Source organism: Sus scrofa, chromosome 5, assembly GCF_000003025.6.
Source record: "Sus scrofa isolate TJ Tabasco breed Duroc chromosome 5, Sscrofa11.1, whole genome shotgun sequence".
Lineage (NCBI taxonomy): Eukaryota > Metazoa > Chordata > Mammalia > Artiodactyla > Suidae > Sus > Sus scrofa.
Genome location: NC_010447.5, coordinates 94382880 through 94399882, shown reverse-complemented (window position 1 = coordinate 94399882; position 17003 = coordinate 94382880). Strand labels below are relative to the sequence as shown.

The window sequence follows — 17003 nt, the reverse complement described above, 5'->3', positions numbered from 1 at the left end:
ATGATTCTATCCCTCTCAATTTAATTTCTTCCTTGAGACTGGGTGGTGTAAGAAACTTCAAAAGACTTAAATTACTTACCCAAAAGCACAAGTGATTTAGGAATAGTAGATAAATAGGTAAGACATAGTTCAGAGTTCCATAGTCAACTTTGATAAAACTCGTTAATAAACCAATTTTCTGAGAAAGTTTTACCTGTTGTAGAGCCATAACATTACTTTTATCAGCATCAAGCTGGGCATTTTTCAGTTTTTCCCTCAGGTTATGTAACATTTGTTGATACTCAATAATTTCATCATCTTTAGAAGATAAAATTAACTAGAAATAAAGAAAATAGGATCTGTTACATAAGAGACAAAAATAGACCATTCCTCACATATGGTAAATATTTTAACAGATACCACAGCAGATTTCTAAAAATACAGGAAATAGAAGTTATTTTAAATGAGCAACTATTGGAATGACTATTACTCTTTTTGTGCAAACAATCAAGTTCAAATAAGAAATGATTCAAAAATATAAACTATTTTTTGCTTTTTAAGGAATACAATCTTTTTTTTTTTTTGAGGGTTGGCCCATGGTCCTTTTATTTTTTATTTTTATTTTTAAATTTTTTATTAGAATATAGTTGACTTACAAAGTTGTGTTAATTTTGGGCTACAGAAAATAAGTCAGATACATATACATATATATATTCTTTTCTTATATAGGTTATTACACAGTATTGGGTAAATTTCCCTGTTCTATATAGTATGTCCTCATCTGTTTTATTTTTGTAGGTTTTTATTTTTTCTATTATAGTTGATTTACACTGTTCTGTCGACCTAGTCTCATATACATACATGTATATATATTATGTATATATATTCTTTTTCTCACATTATCCTCCATTACGTAGGAATAAAATCGTTTAAATAATCTCAGTTTCCAAAACCCACCCCAAAACAAGAAACTAGAAATACACCCTTGCAATTACAAGAAATCTTGTACAACTATTCTTTATGAAGAAAATATTAAATGACACTAAGAAACAAAACATCTTAGATGAATGAAAGGTGTTTTGTTGTTGTATAAAAGGAAAAAGTCAGACTCTCCTTGACATGAATGGAAGAGGCACTCAGGCCTGACAACACGCACATGGTTAAGGCACTGCTATCTACTGCACAGTATGTTACCAATATTTTTTAATACTGTATTGCACATTTGAAAATAGCTAAGAGAGCGAACCTTCAAAGTGCTCATTGTCAGAAAAAAAAAAAAAGGTAACTATGAATGGTTACAAATGTTGACTGGACTTACTGTGGTAATCACTTTGCAACACATAGAAATGTGAAATCATTACATTGTATAACTGAAAACTAACATGTTACGGCAATTTCACCTCAATTTTAAAAATAGTGAAAGATACGTTCTTCACTGGGATCAATATCAAAAGCAAGCTATAAATTAATTTATAAATTTAACACATATACAATAAGATAACTAGCATACTTTTAAAAACTATTCTAAAAAATTGTATTTAAAAAAACATATTTATAAGGAAGAGTTTAACAAACAAAAAATGAGAAAGCTTTTTCAAATATTTAAGCAAATAATAATTAAAACACGTGTACATAGTTTGAAAACAGATCGATCAATACAAGAGAGTCCAAAAACAGATTCAAATCCAAGTTTTGTATGTAATAAAAATAGAACTATATTTAAGAAAAATGAAATAATAAATGATATTTAAACAGAGTAACTCTGCTGCATCCATATCTTACTCTTCATACCACCAAAATAAATTATACTTCAAAGATTTAAATGTAAAAGATGAAACTAGAAGATACCAGAGGAAAATATGAGAAAATGATTTTATATTCAGAATCCTTTCTAATTGTGATTCAAAGGCCATAAAAATAATAAGGTTATGCAATATAAAAAGAAATACTTCACAGCAGAAAATACCATAAAGTCAAAACACAAGTGACAAACTGGAGGAATGTATCTGCCAATACATATTACATTTACACTTGTAGCATTTATTCTACAGCTACATTTTCAAAATAATAAATATATAAGGATATTCATTAAAACATGGTTTCTAACACAAAAATTGGAAACCTCCTAATATCACACAATAGGGAATCAATAAATAACATACTTATCTGCAAAGAAAAATTACACAGTGTTTAAAAAGAACAAAGCAATACCATATGTACTGATATAAACTATTTAAAAATACTATGTAAGGCGGAAGAATACATATGCGAACATCTTACCCCCTTAATTAAATGATTAAAAATAACTTTTTTTTCCTAGAGTCAGTAAATTATGGCTCATAGGTCAAATTTGGCCCGCTGCCTGCTTCTGTAAAATTTTATTGGAAAACAACCTTGCTCATTAATTCATATACTGTCTAAAGCTGTTTTCATGCCATAACAGCAGAGCTGGTTTCACTGGAAACCAAATGGTCTAAAATATTTACTCCCTGGCCTTTTACAGAAAGTTTACTGACCTCTGATTGATTTTGTAAATTTCAACTCAATTGCTACTGCTTTTGTTTAAAATATAGGTTATCTGAGCTTCCCACATGATGGTTCCACATAGCCAACAAGATTGATGTGAAGCTTGTTAAAAATAGTGACTATAAAAATGATAGCTTTTGGGATTTCCTGTTGTGGCGCAGTGGGTTACGAACCTGACTGGTATTCATGAGGATGCAGGTTTGATCCCTGGCTTTGCTTAGTGGCTTAAGGATCTAGCGTTGCTGTGACCTGTGGTGTAGGTCGCAGACGTGGCTCAGATCTGGCATGGCTGTGGCTGTGGCTATGGTGGCAGCTATAGCTCCAATTCAACCCCTAGCCCAGAAACTTCCATATGCCATAAACACAGCCCTAAAAAGAAAAAAAAAAGTGATAGCTTTTAAAATTAGAATTATTTCTTCGAATTACTTCAAACTATTTTCAAAATATATAATCATCACAATTCTAACTTCTGATATGGTAAGTTTGGGAGATATGGCTGGAGTTAGAGAGAGACTTCTGAAAAAACTTCTAAACTTGTTTCAATTACAGGGCCTTGAAAGAGTACTATTTTGTTATTTTTCATCACTACCTCCCTGGGTCAGGACATAAAGAATAGACTTGTGGTTGCCAAGGGGGGGAGGGGGAAGGGAGAGGGATACACTGGAATTATGGGGTTAGTAGATGCAAATTATTACATTTAGAGCGGATAAGCACTGTGACATTGGAGTGTCACGGTCATTATACAACTACACATGTGATAAATTCATTTGAGTAATAAAAAAGAAAGAAAGAAAGAAAGAACAGATAAGCAATGAGGTCCCACTATACAGGCAACTATACCTAATCTCTTGGGATAGAACATAATGGAAGAAAGTACGAGAAAAAGAATGTATATATATATATATATATATATATATATATACATATATATTGTATAACTGGATCACTATGCTGTAAAGCAGAAATTGACACAGCACTGTAAACCAGTATGGTCTAATAAAAATAAAATTAAAAGAAAAAAGACTTTTGAGGTGATTCTGAAAGACCCCTTTCCTTATTCCCATTCCCACCGAATGCCACTAGCTTGATTAATCTAACATGGAAAAAGAGTCAGGAAAACCAAAATTAAGCTTGGAACTACAAAGCTAATATACACAGGTTAATTATGACTTACATAAAACGATTTAAATTTTATTTATAATTACCAATTTTAGATGATAAATATATTTTGGACTTAGACTTCTGTCAGAAAATTTTAAGTTCAACTCACTGATACGGGAAAGCTCATTCAGCAAAAGACAGCTAGAAGACTACACAGGACTACTCTTAGAGCTTCTCTACCTAAGACATTTCATGTGCTTTTAAGAATACCTAATAAAAATGTCATTAACTATTACAAGGCCTTTAAAGAAAATCAAGACTAAAAAATTGAAATCTAAAATGAAAAAGAAAAAGCTATTGTCGTATCTGAATGAAGCACCTTCCATTCTTCTACTTTTGCATTGACAGCGGCCATGATTGGATCATCTTCTTCATTTTTTGCTTTTAGAAGATCTGTAAGTTCCTGCACCTGAAAGGCAACAATTATTTCAAGAACTGTTGCAATTTAGTATAACATATATATATATTGATTGTACATGAATATCTACATATACATTATACACATGAGAAGCATACGCATGCACATGTGATGCATGTTAATTATTGGAGCAGTTCTGTAGTTATGGTGACATATAATGGTTTGTATACCTTTAAAATTGTGTAATTATTTTTTGATATTAGAGATTTATATTTTTAAGCATCAATCTAGTTTTTAAAACAAGTTTAATCCCATGTAAATACTGACAATATACCAGTTTCTACGATATTTAGAGTGCATATATTTTAAGATTGTAAAATTAAACGGGATGGTCCATAGCACTTCCAGTAGCCTTTAGTAGAAAATTCCCATAATTACTAGCTTAGCAGGACTGCTGTCTACCCATTCATTCATCTATTACCCATATTCCCTATACGGCAAGAATTACAAGGTATATATAAGGAGTCTAGAGAAACCCACAGAGACAAATATACCAGCAAGGCAATATACCACAGTATAAAGTGACATATTAGAACCTAAGACAAAGACTCATACCCTAGAAGTTACTTTCTAGCTTCAAATACACAGTAATGAGGCAATATAACATCTGCCCAAATAATTTAGTCTAACAAATTCTTACTTGAAGCCGATAATGATCATTTTCTTTTTTTAACTGGTCCATTATGTTATCTGTTTGATGTACAACAGCTTTCATCCTATTATATTCATCAGTCATCTTTTCCATTTCCTGTACAGACTCTTCTAGATTTTTTCTCATTTCTTGATTCTGAAGTTCAATTTTCTCATTAGCTTCTGTTAAAGTCTTAGAAAGGTAAAGATGCTATAGTTAAAAACAGTTTAAGAAACTAAAATTTAAATCAAAATGAAATGGAGTCATTATGTATCTATTGGAGAAAACAATTCTTTACAGATATTTAGTGTTAATTGTTTTTGGCCAATTAAATCAAATTAAATATCAACAAAACTGTAACTAGGGCTCTTAGTTCTTAGAAAATGCCCAAGATAAGCATATAAAAAGAACGAATTTGCAAGATTTGCAACTTCAAAGATGCAATTTATTTATCTTCAAATACACAGTTGCAGATTTATATCAGATATATTTAAAGGTGGGGCTAAATACTCGATTTATATTGTAATGAAATTAAAATTCTATAAAAATCATTGCTTTGAACCGAATTCTATCGTGTTACCTGAATTTCATCCAGATACTGGACAAGTTCATAGTTTTTTTTAGACAACTGTGATCGGTAGTCACTGTCTTCTCCTCTTCTTGATAAGAGTGTTTCTTTCTGTGAATCGATTTGTTTTTGATAGTCAATAACATCCTGACGAAGCTGCTCATTCTGAAGGTAGATCAAACACAAGAGTCTCCTTAAAAAACTATCCAGAGAAACAAAATTTCACCCTCTAAATAGTGATCTCAAAACACAGCTGTAAAACCCCAAGGTTTTACCACCCTTAAAGCCTCACCTTTTTCTTTAGACGTTTGTTCTCCAGAAAAGGACAGGAAAAGGTAGTTAGAAATGAGAAAAGCAATATATAATTAAATATAATAATTAGAAATTAAAGAAAACAAAGAGGAGAAATTTTAAGAAAATGAGATATTATTTTGGATAACCAAAGAAAGCAAGAATTTTAACTACAAGCCAAAACAAAAAAACATATTGATTACATTAGAAAGATTATATTCAAAGGAACTACTATCAGAATAAACAATGTACAAATATTATTTGGCTCAGAAGAACCAAATAATAATCAGAACTTAAAAGATTTTCAAGAGAAACAAAAGTTTTAAAAGACTTCTGGGCAAAATAAGAGAAATAAGGCAGAAATTCAGTCATATATTCAGTTGGCAAACTAGCAAAGATCAGCTTAAAAAACAAAGTAAGATTTAATTTACCCACATAAACCTAAGAGACGAATGTAGTACTTAATAACCCGATCTTTCGAATTATTTTCAATTCACCTAAGTCAAAGTCATTTCATAAAATCACACTGTAAAAACATCAATTCCTTAGACAACTGTAGTTCTGGTTACAGAATTAATTTATGAAAACTTTTTTATCAAGTATCTTTGTTCAAGCACAACTATTAAAATTTTTTTACCAACCTCTCTCCTTAATTTGCTGTTTTCATTTTCTGCCTCCTCATTTCGAAGAGCCAACTAAAATAGCAAGAAACAAATAAATAAATAAGATAAAATTCAGCAGTAATTTAATACAATGCCAGGCTTTCATTTTTTTCTCAAATAAAGTAGAAAACCTTTAACTACTTAAAGACTTCATATCGATCCAAGACATGAATAATAATCCCCAAATTCTGAAAACTAAGGATTAGAAACAGTTAAGCAGGCTGCATTTAAAAGATTATAAAACAAATAACAAACACAAAAAAACGCTTACCAAAGGATACAGACAATAAGAACATGACCTTCTTTCCCCAGCCCAAAACCTAATAATGGGTTGTCTTCTATCCAAGATCCTTATCATTTTGCAGTTCTACTGTCAGGGCTAGAATATGCTTTGCTCTTACTGAGCATTAAATTAGAAATACAAAGCAGTACAATATAATGGTTCAAAGGCTGCATGGATGCTTGGATATTGGTTGGGGAGACTTAAAGGACATCATTGGGCCAAAAGAGGAAATCTAATGACGGGCCACCTACTAGACAACAGTATTAAATTGATATTACATTTCCTGAGTATGCTAATTTATAAGTAATTGTGGTGGAAAGTACCTCTCCTTTCAGTGGAAAAACACTGAAATACTTAAGTATAAAGTATGATATCTGAAACTCTCATAGTTCATCAAAAAAGAGAGGAGAGGAGAGGTGAAAGAGAGAAATGGGTGCGTACAAAGGCGATGACAGATAAAGCACATGTGGCACAGTGTTAACTGGTGAACTTGTACGCATATTTTTTGTTTTTCTTACAATCTTTATGAAAATTATATATTATATGGCAATGTGCTATATAAATCTTAGATGTTCACCTATTATTATTACCATCTGGGAGTTAAGAAACAGTCCCAGTCTGTTTTGAATTGGAAAATTTTAACAAGAAGAAAAGTGCCAAGAACTTAAGGCCAAAGGACTTAACATTACTGATGCTCTCTTCCCTTGCTTTCTGAAACACCATGCTCTTGGTATTTGTCCTTTCTTGGGCTGCTCCCTGAAGCACCTCTTCCCATTACCTCAGAGATCTGCCTAACAATCACTTCTGTACCTTGAACATCTACGCTGATGACCCAGAAATTCTTACCATCTACCCAATGTCTCTCAGGAATTTCATATCCACAGGTAATCTTTTTGAATATACATGCATGGACCTCAACCTCAACATGTACAAAACAAATAATAATCACGAACCTTCTAAACTCCCCTGGTGTCCTTTCTAAGTGAAGGGCGCTACCCACCTATCCAGCGTCCCAACCCAGAAAACTAGGTAGACCGCCCATTCCTCCCTCACCACCAACAACCAGTCACGCATCATATTCGATTCCACCTACATCTCTCCAACAGGTCTCTGTCCCCAATCCCTCTCAGTATTACTTTATTGAGTCCATCATCACACTTGTCTGACTTCGCACAAATGTCTCCTTACTCGTCTTGGCCCCCTTCAATCCACTCTCCACAAAGCAGAGAAATTTGATCATGAGATCTCTGTGTTCGAAATTCTTCATTGCTTTTAGAAAAAGGACCAAATTTCTCAGGAACTAGACTTTGCCTATCTCTCCAGATAGATGATCATGACTGTTAAAGCTGGGCGTGTGTGACAGCACCCTGGATGAGAACACAGAAAATACATCCTGCCTTTATCACTAACTAGTTGTGTAACCATGGGCAGTTAGCTCCTCTTTATAATCTCAGTTTCTTCATCTGCAGCATGGAGGAAATGTCACTTCTCTCAAGTAAGTATCAAATGAGGAAAAATGAATTAATGTAGTCATGCATCTGCCACAAAGGAAGGACTCTATGCTAGTTATTTTCAACTGTATTCCAGCCAGAATGAATGACTGTAATTTCCTGAATACATCTCTTACCTGTAGGTCTTAGCAAGTACTCTATCTTCTACCTAGAAGGCCCTTTCCTTAACCATCATGTACATCCCACTCCCTTTGCCAGGCTAACTCTTGTTCAGGTCACAGTTCACGGATCACTTCTGGAACCCCAAAACAAACTGCGATATACCTCCCCAGAGTACCTCAGAGTACTCTTATGACCTTAGGTATGCCGAGTATCATGTTATCTTTTGTTACCTTTATTATTGAAACTGAACATCACTAAGCAGCAGAAGAGCACTGCCCACCGTATCCTTAGCATCCAGCACAGTCTCTGGCATGCTTAGTAAATACTCGGTAAATAAATACTCGGTAAAACTGAACAACTTGGTAAAGAGCAAAGAAGAAAAACTGCCAAAGTGAATCATATCCGTACTCTATTTGAAGGAATCTAGCAGCTACGAATGTAGATTAACCATGTATTCAAACCGTCTGTGTGTGCCTATGAGTAAAGATAGTCCGAAGATATGAATGGACAGGTAGTCCTGATTAACTAACAGTGTGTACTACCAATGATGAGAAGTTAATACATGAGCGAGACAAAAGAACAGGAGATCAGAACACCACACAGACAGACATCTCCCTGGCATTTCTACTACTGTAGAGCATAGGATGAAGCCTCGTGATTAAGAAATCTGTATGTCTGTAAGTGGATTATTACTCAGTAAAACTTAACAGATGTATAGATTTAGGTGGCATCAATCCATACTTTTTCCACTGCAAAAACTGTATAGATAGCTCACTTTTACAGGACTTCCAGACAACATAATAAAATAGACACATCAAGAAATCAGTCTATGATGGAGTCTTTTTAAATAGCAATGTAATCTCCTCATCACTACTGTTTACTTAAAACTTATAACCACTGATTTCCAAGAGAACAATGGACAAAAAAAGATTATCAGGATGTGCTACAACATTGACCTTCTAAAGGACACAAAAGTAGAGAAAGCTTCTGGGCATCAGGGACGGAACAGTTAACATGTGTAGGCACCAAATTTTGTACCAAGTTCACTGACAGTTAATTCACACAGGCATCAAATTTTGGAAGTTCACTTAGGCAATATAGAGAACATACTATTTTCTGACAGGAAATACAAATTTATCTGCAAAAATAGAATTTTTTCCCTCAAACTAAATTGAAGTGAACATTGCATGAATTATTTTATAAGTAATAAGTGTAACATAAGACATAATAGTAAACCATGCTTGTATAAAAGATGACATGTCCTGATTTAAAATATGAATTGATTTACAAAATGGTAACATTAACACTTTGTAAGAACCTGGATACTACATAAGGTGAGTACACCTGAAAATAAGAAATCTGATCATTAATGAATATATCATTAAACAATTAATTTCCAGGTCTACTACTAATATAAATACAAATATCTTTTGCCCCAAAATAAACTATGACAAATAAGACAATGAACTGCTTTGAATGCCTACTAATTTGCCCATACCAATATTCCAGACCAAATCATCAACTTTATGTAAACAATTCTAACATCCTGAGAAAACTGTACCTCCAAATGTAAAGAATTCATCTCTAGTCATAGTCTTGCCAGAAGTACCTGATCCATTCTATTTTAAAGGTGTAACGACAAGATGAACTGTGATATAGTTCTTTGGAGATAAGTATACATCAATTCTCACATAAAACATAAAAACTGGTATCATTACTAATAATTATAAAAAGCATAAACATGTAGTGTTTAAGGTAACTTGAACAGTTATGATTCATTGAAAAAAAATGTGCCTTACTTGTTCATTAACTTTCTTTTCTTTCCCCAAATCTTTTTCCATTTCCTCCAATTCTTTATCTTTTTGTTCCAACTGCTTTTCAAGTTGGCGAATTTCATCACGTAAAAACCTTGTGTCACGTCCACCTGCAGAATGCTGTGCCATCTTAAAGTAATAAACCAAATGTATAAATTAATCCTATTATATTGGGAGATTCAAATGAATCGGTAACAAACAAGTAATTATCCTGACTTTAAATCTTATCATAATCAGTACCAGATATTTAAAATCATGCTGTTTAAGGAAAAACTTTAATTAAGCTTATTTAAGCTTTAGTTCACAAGCTGACAACTCCTTAAGCTGTTCCTGAGCCATTCAGAGCTACGACGAAGTGACTGTTAATCACTTAGGCTCTGTTATAGCCACTGGGCCACAGGCTCCTGGGTAACCTGCAAAGGTATAGAGTGATCTATGTGATAAATTACCTGGGCCTTCCCTGAATACTGCAGCTCTAAAACCAGGCTACAAACCACCAGGGCATCCTCCCTAGTCACTGACCCATGCATGGTGCTCTTAATCTGTCCTTTCTCTCATACCACCGACTATTCAGACCAGTGCTATCTAAAAGAATTCTCTAGGATAAAGGAAATGCTCTCTGCACTGCTCGATACAGTAGCCACTATCTACAGTGTCTACTGAGCACCTGAAATGTGGCTACTGCAACTAAAGAACGGATTTCTTAATTGTCACTGTAATTCATTTAAATGTGAACAGCCACAAGTGGCTAGGGCTGCCACGGTGGACAGTCCAGACTTGGATAACCTTGAAAATCTTGCAGCAGACTAAATACATTTCGCTTCATACTCCTGTTAGTTTGAGTCATGGTCCAAAATATCAAATCCTTTGGTCATTTAATCTGTCTCACATTCATCTCTTCACCATCCAATCCCGTTACTCTTCAACCTTAACGAAATTTTTCTTACTCTTTACCTCCTTCAAAAGCCTTTGCAATATGCTCTCAAAGAAAATCCTCTTCCAAGATAAATTAATATTTAACATCCCCAGGATTTTTACTGAGTCATCCTTTCTGTCTCCTTGCTTTAGCTAAAATTTGGCTCACTTAGTATACTAATTCCTTTGGGAGATGCTCATTCTTTCATATTCGATGTACCTCACGGTTAAGAGCACATGTTGATTTACACCACTGTGTAATCTCTAGGCTGCCATTCCTCCACCAACCTGTAAAAGCCCCCACGGTTTGACCCTCACATGATATCCAGCCATCTGATCACCACCCTCTTATGACAGAGCAAACTACCAACTTCCCAGTCACTTCTTCACAAAATTCTTTTGAGAATTTTTGGCACATAGCTAACAGTTTTTCATATAAAGCACCCCAAGCAATTTCCACATCTATATAACTTTTATTCTGGTCTGTTTGCTTCGTTGGATTTTTTCACTTGCTTCTTGAATTCACCATAGCCTTCCGCTCGCATCCCCACACTAGGACTTGGTCCGAGCAGGAACACTCCCCAGTTATTCAGTGTATCTGTCCTTTACCTCATAAGAACCTTTAATTCCTTGATTCTTCTTCCTCATCCCTCCCCGCCACCCCAATCTTGGCTGCCTATTTTACTAAGATTCCATAATCACCACTTTGACCACTTTCTTACCAGTATCGCCAACTGCCCTGTCCCTCTACTCTATAGCAGTTGCCTTGCTAAACACTAACTCAGAACCGATCTGATTTCATAACTCACTTAACAAATATTTGTTGACAATGACGGGGATTTTCCTAGAAGCTGCATATACAGTAAGGAATACAACATAAACCATCCAAGTTTAAAGAGTTAAAGAAGCAGGATTTGAACTTAACTGTCTGACTCCAGATCCTGAAATCTCGAGTTCATTCTCCACTACGTTTCAGGTTTTATCTGACTTCCTTACAACGTGACCACACATCTCCCACTCTTAGTTTTAGCAGAGGCCCTCTCCGTCCTCTCAAACTCCAGGCACTGAACCTACAAACATAAGAAAGCTCCTGTAGGCATCCATTCTTCCTCCCCTCCTGTTACAAAGGAGAAAGACTAACCCATCTACCTCACACGCTTTCCCCACAGTCTCAGTAATCTCAATGTATTCAGTTCCTTAACAAACACATTCACATCTTCACTCTTGGCCTTCTCAAAAGCTACTTCTTCTCCTATTCCTTTCTATCATTGTTCCTCAAATTCCCAAAAGCCATATTCTACCTGAGTTGTCGTAATTTTTTTATATGTTTCTCTAGAGTGTAATTTCCATTAGGTTACTCAGTGTTTTTATTTTGCTCACAACTGGATGTGCAATCCTTGGTACAACATAAGGTACAGGCATAGGCAGGTGAAATATATACTGAACAAACAATTATAAACACAATATCCTGTGATTTTTCCAGCTAACTGCAAAGCAAAAATTTGAAAATAATAATTGAAAATATTTATAACAATTACATCCTAAAGACTATAAAAGAACATACCTCCAGTTCATTTTCCAGTTTCATTACTTTAGTTTTTAATTGATTTTCTATTAAAAAAAAGAAATGTTTCAATAGGTAAAAGTCATCTCAAAAAAAACTTTTAAATAAATTTCAATAAAACAATAAAATTAATCCTTTTTTTTGGTCTTTCTAGGGCACAGGGATGTTCTCAGGCTCCGGGTCAAGTTGGAGCTGCAGCTGCCGGTCTACAACACAGCCACAGCAACACCAGATTTAAGCTGCATCTGTGATCTACACCACAGCTCATGGCAATGCTGGATCCTTAACCCATTGAGTGAGGTCAGGGATCAAACCCATGTCCTCATGGATACTAGTCAGGTGTGTTACCGCTGAGCAACAAAAGGAACTCCAAAATTAATTCTTTTTAAAGATTCCATCATGTTTGTAATAAGTTAAGAAAACAACGATTTTATACCTGATCCATGAAATAGGAATTATAGAAAAATCTTTCAAAATAACCAGTATACACATTTTATGGAATATATTAAAGTTAATTCTCTATGGCTCAGTAAATAAATGCAATTCACTATTAAAACACCATAATAATTTTTCCCAAGGCACTTACCAAATTTTGCTTGTTCTTCTCCAGCTTTTTCAACTTCTTCCAAAGCTAACTCTACTTCTTGAGCTTTCATCTAAACATTAAAAAAAAAATTATTTCAGAATGACTTTACACTAGAATGCAAGCACTGAAAATAAAGACTTTAAAATTTGCTATCCCAATACTTAGTTTCTGAAATGCCTCACATAAGGAGACATTCAGCAAATAATTGTTGAATAGATGATTTTCTTATCAAAGGCAATAATTTCTAGATTCCTAACATCTTTGATTCCTCTTTATCACTTAAGACATATCTATTATCACAACTTTTCCATTTTGTAAGGTTTCTTTTACTACCTGCCTCTCTTTTCTCTCCCTTTTTTTTTTTGCGGGGGGGGGGTGGGGGGGGTGGGGACGGTCGTACCCACGGCATATGGAAGATCCCAGGCTAAGGATCAAATCAGAGCTGTAGCTGCCAGCCACAGCCACAGCCAAAGCAACTCAGGATCCGAGCCCCACCCGTGACCTACACTACAGCCCACAGCAACACCAGATCCTTTAACCCACTGAGCAAGGCCAAGGATGGAACCTGTGTCCTCATGGATACTAGTCAGGTTAACCACTGAGCCTCAAAGAGAACTCCTTTTCTCTTCTCATTTTCATTATTCTAACCCATAATTTTATGTTTTACTTCCTTCCAAACAGCTTCACTTCCCTTCACCTTGTCCTTTGAACATAACTAGTTTAACTTCTTAAGGTATGTTTTTGTATCTACCAGTGGTAGCTCAAAATTTTTTAATGGTTATTAATTGCTGACAGCATAAGATATACCTATTCCAAACTACACCAACATTTGTTTCCTCTACAAACTACTGTAAACTTTCTGCATTTATCTCAACGGTAAAGATTATGCCTGTTTTCTATTCCCAGGTTTATATGTATGGTAACCTCCAGCTGTAGAATCTCCTTAATGCTTTACCACTGCCTTACACTTACCTAAAACTACTCATCAGTCTTTGACCTTTATAAGGTCTTCTCACACTTAAATCTCTTCCCCTCCTAACAAATACCAAGAGTAGGCTACCTAACAAATTACATTACATAATTAACACAGGATTTCCCTATGCTTTTTTAAACATACACATTCTGCCTTCCCTATACATTCTTTTAATAACTTGAGAGCAGAAATTAGCTGTTTGGCACCTAAAATTCTTAATCAACATTTGAGGATACCCCATTTTTTAGTGGTTATTTAAATAGCACAAAGTACTTTCACAGAGAGTAACATATATAAGAACAGATTCTTACACTGTAATAGTCAAAGCTATTATTAAAACCTACTGCATACAAACCTTCATTAGTGACTGAGTAATTCTGAAAAGGTGTACCATATTTTCTTGACTTTCACTTTTTAGCTCATTTACCTCCACCTAAATAAAGAGAAAAGCAACTACTTCATATTATATAACCCTTAAGCAAAATAAAAGAACTCTTCCAATTGTACATTTCAGCGATTTCAGGGCCAATGTAGATTAATCGTAGTTATATGTATGTACCTATCCATTATTTACCAATGAAGTACCTTGGATAAGGAAATCAATAAATTATCTGCCAATTCTTCTTGACGAGGCAGCTCATCTGGATCAACTTTCATTATTTCTTTCCAGTTTATATTGGGTGACATCTTGAATTTTGTCACTGTGCCTTACCTTCTGTAATAAAACAAGTATTAGCATTTTCAAGGTAAACAGCATTAATCCTTTTACAATAATTTATAGTTTTTACAGATTACATTATTATAACTCTTTATGGTGTTAGCAAAAAGCTATGGCTCCTTAATTGTTTAACGGATGTCTAAGTAAAGTAGCCTGGATCAAAATTACAGCAGTTGCGACAAATCTTCAGGTATTTTATAGGCTAAATACACCACGACGGCTTCCACGCTTAAATTAATCTAAGTCAGAACTAAGATTTCGAGTCCCCCTCCTCTAAGCCCTCCCTTACCAGCAAGGCGCGGGAACATCTAATGTCGCCAAGAGAGAGGGTGCTTGGAAGTCAGAAATTTACTCCCGATCCGGACAAACAGGACCTAGGAGTGTGTGTGTGTGTGTCTGCTTGTTTTAAAGAGAAAGAGAGGAAATAAATGATTGAAATGAGCGCAGCTGGGTCGAGAAAACCAGGGCTGAAGCGAGAGAAAAGCAGCCAGATTGCGGACCTAAGGCGAAGGAAGGGGCGGGGAAGCACTAGGGCCTTGAGCCTTAAAGATCCTGCGTGGGAAGAGAATCTGCTCGCGCTCACTAGGATCTAGCCACCTACACCTGGCCTGGCGACCAGCTCCCACACCCACCCAAACGAGCCCCGCCGCCACGCCCAACCGCTCTGGCCCCGGGCGGTTCCAATCCCATCGGACGCTGGATCCCGCCAACTCGTGCAGAGCCAGCAACAGCGGCGGCGGCTGCTAGGCGACACCATTCCCCACCCCACCGAGGCCGGAACAAGAGCCCGGATGCCAGCGGCGCCTACATTTCACGACGGTGGGCGATGCTTTACGTTTAGATTCTCCCGCGGGGTCCCGGGACTCTGCGTTAAGAGCGGGGAGAAGGCGTGGGATGCGGACTCCAAGTCCCAGAGTGCAGTTCGGCTGGGCGGCTGGGGCGTCCAGGACCCTGAAGCCTCTGAGAAGTGGAGGTAGGCCGTTCCCGGCGTGCAGCGCGGGAGGCTGCGCCCGCACCCGGGCGGCGGGGGAACCATCCGGAGGCCGGAGGCGGAGCGGCTGAGGCGTGTCTGCGCCGGGGACCTGAACAAGGTAGACCATGACCGTGCCTTCGGTGGCGTCGCTCGCTGGGACGCTCCTCCTGAGGTTTCTCTAAGCCATCCCCTGGTGGGACCGCTCCCAGGTGAGGTCGGGCTGTTGGTCGGCGGCGGGGGAGGCGCCGTCGGGGCGGAGAGAAGCTCCTGCCTTCGGGGGACCGGAGGGCCCGGCCCGGGTCCGAAGAGGTGGGGCGACCCCGCCCTCTCCTTGGGCGTTCGCCGGCGACTCCCCAGGTGGTGCCCTCTATCAGAAGAAAAAGTTTGCCTTCGTGGGCATCAGGATCTGTCTCCGCACAGGGGAGGGAGGGCCGCGATCACGGTTGGAGGGAGAGGGGAGAATGGAGAAGACGGCACCGCATCCTTTGGCCCCGGACCCCTTCCCTGTGGCACCTCACCTTCGCGGATTTCAGGACTTGAGGGTTGAGGAGCTTGTACGGAGAGCGAAGGCTCTAAAGGGGGAGCTTTAGAACTCAGGGTGGAGAGAGGAGGGGCCTCAGGTGCCCCCAGGATGCTGCGGTCACTTGGCTTGGTGACCGAGGATGTCCTTCCGTGTGAACGCCTTCTCAGGTGTTGCCAGCTCTCAGGTGTGTTTAAGTTTTGCTCTTGGGGCCGCTCCCAGCCATTCTGGAGTATAATGCACCATTTCTTAAGAAGCTGTAAACTTGAAATCCAAATGACATTTTCTGCTCTTGAACCAGTGCCTCTCCGTCTTTATCTTTTTTTTTAAGAACTTTATTTTTTCCCCTGTAATTGATACTGAAGTTTACGTTCCAAAGTAATGGATTTCTTTCCAAACGGTTTAGTAGCTATAACTCAAAATGAAAATACATGTAGTGATTTTGTGAGATATGTTTAAACACATTCATCACATTTGTAGGGATGATAAATTTATCTCGTCCTTTACTGAAAGGTGAGACACTTGAACACTGTACTTTAACCTATTAGCCGTGCTGTACGTTGTATCCCCAGAAATTATCTTATAAAGGAAAGTTTGTATCTTTTAACCAGTCTGGTCTTTGTTTCTATCAATTCAGTTTTTTTAGATTCCATAGAAATGAGATCACACAATATTTGTCTTTATCTGAGTTTACTTACCGTTATGCCCTCATGGTCCTTCTTTGCTGCCACGGTGTCACCGGGGGTAAGAGTTCCTTTTTTATGGCTGAATAAAAATACTCCATTGTGTGCATATACTACATTTTCTT

At 36.9% G+C, this 17003-nt stretch overlaps 2 protein-coding genes across 3 annotated transcripts in view; one reads left to right on the top strand and one right to left on the bottom strand.

Annotated features, from left to right (window-relative positions):
* CEP290 (centrosomal protein 290) overlaps positions 1-15486 on the bottom strand; it is an 89941-nt gene extending 74455 nt beyond the window's left edge. The window contains 12 exon segments of the mRNA XM_021092777.1: positions 194-316; positions 3986-4075; positions 4725-4907; positions 5296-5448; positions 5576-5596; positions 6216-6269; positions 9932-10075; positions 12426-12472; positions 13012-13081; positions 14340-14417; positions 14570-14699; positions 15335-15486. Coding sequence (XP_020948436.1) covers positions 194-316; positions 3986-4075; positions 4725-4907; positions 5296-5448; positions 5576-5596; positions 6216-6269; positions 9932-10075; positions 12426-12472; positions 13012-13081; positions 14340-14417; positions 14570-14671 — 1065 coding nt within the window. The 5' untranslated portion in view covers positions 14672-14699; positions 15335-15486.
* The window catches only part of TMTC3 (transmembrane and tetratricopeptide repeat containing 3), a 55815-nt gene continuing 54428 nt past the window's right edge, over positions 15617-17003 (top strand). Inside the window, exon 1 of one of the 2 annotated variants that reach the window (XM_021092778.1) lies at positions 15617-15884. The gene's annotated coding sequence lies outside the window, so the exon portion shown is untranslated. The remainder of the gene's footprint in view (positions 15885-17003) is intronic. The other variant, XM_021092779.1, reaches the window with a different exon arrangement.